Here is a 5,598-nt window from a genome sequence, read left to right on the forward strand (position 1 = left end):
TAGCTAATGTTAGCTAGCTGACATTAACGTTACACATTGCACTCATATTACTCACCAACATCTTGTAAAGCCGGTCCCGCTGCTCTTACAGAACCGAATAACTCCCCTTTCGTGTATGTACAGCTCTCAACGTGTCCAGACTTGTAGTCACCTCGTTTTATACTTTTATTCTCCTTCTGAAAGAAACAGGTGACATTTGCTAACGTGACGGCCATCTTTGTGATGGTGACGCGTATTGTGCGAGACCAAGAGACCTGTAGTTCACTCAGCGGTTTCACACAAAAAAATGTGTAACTTCACAGTTTTACGACACATTTTAATTTTTTTGACTTGCTTTAATTCTTTTAAATTGACAAACATCATATGTGTCATTCGTGGCACAATTCAAACGGGATCAAAAGATAACCTTTCTCTCTCCATTGACTTCAATGTATAATTTTCCGCTTCCGGGGTCCCATGGAGGCTCCCGGAAAGGGAGGGACTTCGCCTCTCTATAGCGGGCCCTCTGTGAATGTAGAGCAGTGCTTCTCAAAGTGTGGTCCGCGGACCAATGGTGATCCGTGAGCGCCCCCTGGTGGTCCGCGAGTATATTGGTAACATTTCACATTTGAAATAAATAAATACATTTAAGTTTTCCGCACTCTCGCGGGAATATCTCCGCAATGGAGCGAGGTTAAGTTTCACTTTCGATTGCATGATATAGCCCAGCGCAACACCTTCATCACACATGTTGCCACTTGTTTGTACCATTTTCAGGCGATTTGTAATCTGTTCTAGAAAAACGATGCGATTTTGGATATTTGTGGAGTTAGGTGGTTTTTTTATTGGTTAAGTGGTCCTTGGTATGAAAAAGCTTGAGAAACACTGATGTAGAGGGACCAACAAGCCCTCCTGTCTTCACATAACTCGCAGAGACGGCATTTAACCCTTCACATTCTAACAGAAACTGAACAGGCAGATTCGAAGGATTTATTTCTTTGGAAATATTATTTTAAATACAATTAAATCAAATTATTTTGGTAAAACTAATTAAAAATGTAACAACAAAAATATAAAAAATATATATTTTTTTTAATGTTTTCAAATATTATTTTTTAGAATATTTTAGGCCCTCACTGGGGTTTAGACTGAGGCATTCACAGAAAAATCCAAGTCACAATCTTTGGTGCGTAAAGTCCCTTCAATCGTTCAGTATCTCCGCCAGGCAGTTCTGGATCTTCATAAGTATCTCCTCATGCTGACCCATAGCCAGCAGCAGGTGACCCATGGGTGACCTCTTCAGCCCCACGGCCTCTTTCTTGTACTCCATCATATTCTTCATGTTGCACAGGCGATAGGATGCGTGTGCAAGTATCACTGAAAAGCAGATGGGGAGTGACTGTGAATGTTTGGCAAAAACAAGCCTATAAACTTTGTTTCGTGAAGAGTCAAACCGGAAGAGTGTCAGCGTTGAGAAACTACATTTGGAGCAGCTCAGGTCAGAAGAATTCCATTGCCATTCTACACTGTAGCTTTGTGCTTAAGACAGTAGTAATACAAATGCCACTTCAATCTCATTAGTATGCAGAAAAAGTGACAGGTCGCCCCGCCCCTTTTCGACCGGAAGTCCCGCCTTATTTGACCGGAAGTCCCGCCTTTTTATTTTTATTTTGAAACCGGAAGTCCCGCCTCGTTCGACCGGAAGTCCCGCCTCGTTCGACCGGATGTCCCGCCCCCGCTTCCGGCGGATGTCCCGCCCCCGCTTCCGGTTTTCAAAATAAAAATAAATTAAAATTTAAAAAATGAGAAAAATAAAATGCCGTTGTTTTCAATCAATTAATATGCCTAGGATATATGTCCCGCCTCCTTACCACTTCCTGTGTGGTTAATCCTGTATACAGTATCGAATGTAACTTACAAATACTTGCAAATAACATGAAATTAATCAAAAGTAAGGCATCTTAAAAACATATATTTAAACCTCTCTGTTTTTGCAAACAGGACATGACAGGACGAGACACCGGTGACAACTTACAGCCATCCGTTGGGTGCTCCAATCAAGAAACGAATGCAGTTTGTATGCCGGGTTCAGACGCCTACAGCCGAAGAACTTCACGAAGAATGGATTCTAAAAAATGGCGATGTTTGGGGTTATATATTCAACTATATGGCTATTACAAATAACATGAAATTAATCAAAAGTAAAAGCATCTAAAAAACACATATTTAAACCTCTCTGTTTTTGCAAACAGGACATGACAGGACATGAGGGGAGAAAACATATGGTGACACACTTTCCCCGCCCCTCACCCTCTCCCTCTGTCTAAATAAAAAGCCAGCGTCACTCTTAAATATTTTTCAAGTCGAGAGAAAATGGCCAAGAGACGTCTTGATATGAATTTAATCAGCGAGACACCGGTGACAACTTACAGCCATCCGTTGGGTGCTCCAAATCAAAGTAAAGCATATAAAAAACAGATATTTTAAAAAGTCAGCCTTTTTTGCTAAAGGATAAGGGAGGGGGAAAACCCCAAACCCCCTATGGAGAAGTCATAAACCCCCTATGGAGACAAGCATGTTGTAAACAGAGGGGAGGTAGGTAATATACTTAAATATATATAGAAAGTCAGAGAATATTTATCAGAGGATAACGCATATACATTTGTACAAGTCGACACGGGTGCATTTTGTTAAGAAAACAGAGTTTTCGTACTCAGACCGCTGCAACAATTTCAAGCAGATCTCTGCGATATGCAGTCGCTGTCCGATTATAATGATGGCTTTAATTATTTGTTAACAGTCATAAATGTATTTAGAAAAACCGGGGCTCAAACATTAAAAAGAAAAAGAAGGGTAAGGTTACCAAAGCTTTTTGATACAGGTTTAACACACAGCGAGATCCCTAAAAAGTTACAAACAGCTGAGGGGAAAGAATTCTTTAATAAAGTTTAATAAAGTTTTTCAAAACTTGTTGAAGAAAAATGGTATACAACATTATATATAACCGCCATTGACATAAAGGCATGTATGGTAGAAAGATTTAACCGTACGCTGAAAACTAAAAAGTGGAGGTATTTTACAGCTAAAAACACTCCTAGACCTATGATAGTGTTTTTTATGTATGACAACTCTACAACTGGTAGAAAGTTAAGTACTTTTTCTGAGCAGATTTTCTTTAAGACTGTGACTCTTAACAAACCAACCCCCGAGAGACAGACATACTCATCCACTTTTCAACGTATTTTGTTTTTGTCTTTCTCGCTTTTTTTTTCCATTATATTTTTGGAAAAAACTACATAGTGATTGCTAGCAAAAATACAACATGCAACTAATACATTATACAATATTACAACTTTTGGCGATATTTTCAACACAATATACTTGTACCCTTTTTTTTTTTTTTTGGGTTTTTTTTTGGGTATAATATGAAGTAGTTGGTAAGGAAGGGGTTTTTCTTTAAGGGTGCAAAACTTTAGAACAGGGTAAAATATTCATTAATTTGTATTGAATTGAGTTTTCTTTTTTTGATTTTCAACATACTATATGACTTTTACATATTTCTGACGTACTATACTTTTTTGGACTTTTTTCTGTAGAATCTTGACAAAACTATTACTTGTTCTTAAATGATGACCTATTGCTGGAGATGAGATGAAAAAGCTACAACGCTTAAAGAACTTTTTTCTAAAAAACTCTCAATTCTACACTGACTCCCCCCACTCAACGCAATAAGTCCCACCCCACTCAGCAAATCATCTAAAACGAAGGAACCCATCAAGACGACCGTTGAAAACTAGCCATGGATCTGAGAAAAACCAAGTCTGATGTAGCCTACCCTTATTATCACCAGGATAATGGATATGGGCTTAATGACTGGATGGTACAAAGTAGGGGAGAGGATGTTCCCGAAGAAGAGCTCTCCTCTATATGTAATAGTATTGTAAACGAAACATTTAAAGTGGTCCCGGAATCTTCATTTTTCAGAAACATTCTGTAACATTACCGAAGAAATTACACTTACTCTTTTTCTTGTGTTACCAAGATACTTTTAGATACAGTTTGGTGTCTGAAAACTGAAACTGGGTGAATATAAAGTACTTTATAAGGAATTCGGATTCTTTTAAAGGCAGATTTTGGCTTTTTTCTCTTGCCAAGATACTTTTAGACACACTTTGAGGGATGCAAAACCTTAAAACTAGAAAATGAAGTACAGTCTGATTAGATTTTTTCTTAAAGACTGTTTCTCTAAAAGGTAAGTTTGTGATTTTAACAATTTTCCCTGACACTTGGCAGATTTGTGTGTAATTCTCTCACAAAGGAACTGTAAGATACACTTTTTATGTATGCAAAACCTTAAACTTTTTTTTTTTTTTTGAAAATAACGCTATTTCAGTGGAAAAATACAGTTTTGTTGACATCAAGGCTTTTTTTCTCTTTTCTTGTGTTACTAAGATACTTTTAGACACACTTTGATGTATGCAACACTTGTTCAGTTAAACAATGGTTTTTTTTTTCTGATAAACTTACATATTTTAGTTATTTTATGTTACCAAGATACTTTGAGATACACCCTGATGTACGCAACACTTAACAAAAGGGTATAATATGAAGTACTTGGTAAGGAAGGGGTTTTTCTTTAAGGGTGTAAAACTTTAGAACAGGGTAAAATATTCATTAAATTGTATTGAATTGAGTTTTCTTTTTTGATTTTCAACATACTATTTGTACACAATGACTTTTCCATATTTCTGATAAACTATACTTTTTCCGTAAAATCATGACAAACTATTACTTATTCTTAAATTTCACCTATTGCTGGAGATGAGATGAAAAAGCTACAACGCTTAAAGAACTTTTTTTCTAAAAACTCTCAATTCTATAATTGACTCCCCCATTCAACGCAATGAGCCCCACCCTCCACTCAACAAATCTTCTAAAACGAAGGACCTCACTAAGACGATCGTTGTAAACTAGCCATGGAGCAGAGAAAAGCCAAGACTCCCCCCGCGAGTTGCAGTCAGGAACAGAGTCCACCAGCGACACCACCATGTGGGAAACCCGAATCTTGCAGTACTACTGCTGCTGATGCTACTCCTCGGGTCAAGAAGTCTCGGTTTAGGGACACAGTGAAATCGGAATTGTTTTATATTCTGGAGATGGTGATGTATCGGTACAGAAAAGAAATCTGCAAAGAATGCCGACGCAGTAACCCCGACCAGAGGCAACACGATTGTCGGAATGACATGCCCGATTTCTTCTTCAGAAACAATTACAAAGCGTTAATGAAAAGACTTTGGCTCGCCGACTTCGTTGCAGTGATTGACCAGAGTCTTATTGAAAAAGGCATTTGCGAGGATAAACTGAGGATAGGACGCGCTTCGGAAGCCTTTCTGCACAAGCTTGTAAAATGCAGATGCCTCAAGGAGAGACTTGAAATATCCATACAGAGTTGGATGGAGAAGAAGAAGAAGACTAACAAACAGCAGTCGGATGGAGAAGAAGCCAGGGACTTGTTCAATGCAGTGACTTTTTTCTTTAAGTAAAATAAAAATGGGAAACTACTATGCAAAACGCTCTGTATATATTGATCATAATGTAGTCCTTACCCGTTTAATAAGT

At 38.0% G+C, this 5,598-nt stretch overlaps 1 protein-coding gene across 2 annotated transcripts in view; it reads right to left on the bottom strand.

Annotated features, from left to right (window-relative positions):
* Positions 1 to 358: 358 nt before the first annotated feature.
* LOC117446763 (PRA1 family protein 3-like) overlaps positions 359 to 5,598 on the bottom strand; it is a 32,182-nt gene continuing 26,942 nt past the window's right edge. The window contains exon 3 of one of the 2 annotated variants that reach the window (XM_034083162.2): positions 359 to 1,356. In XM_034083162.2, the coding sequence (XP_033939053.1) occupies positions 1,181 to 1,356 (176 nt within the window). In that variant the 3' untranslated portion in view covers positions 359 to 1,180. The remainder of the gene's footprint in view (positions 1,357 to 5,598) is intronic. The other variant, XM_034083161.2, reaches the window with a different exon arrangement.

Source organism: Pseudochaenichthys georgianus, chromosome 5 (assembly GCF_902827115.2).
Source record: "Pseudochaenichthys georgianus chromosome 5, fPseGeo1.2, whole genome shotgun sequence".
Taxonomy (NCBI): domain Eukaryota; kingdom Metazoa; phylum Chordata; class Actinopteri; order Perciformes; family Channichthyidae; genus Pseudochaenichthys; species Pseudochaenichthys georgianus.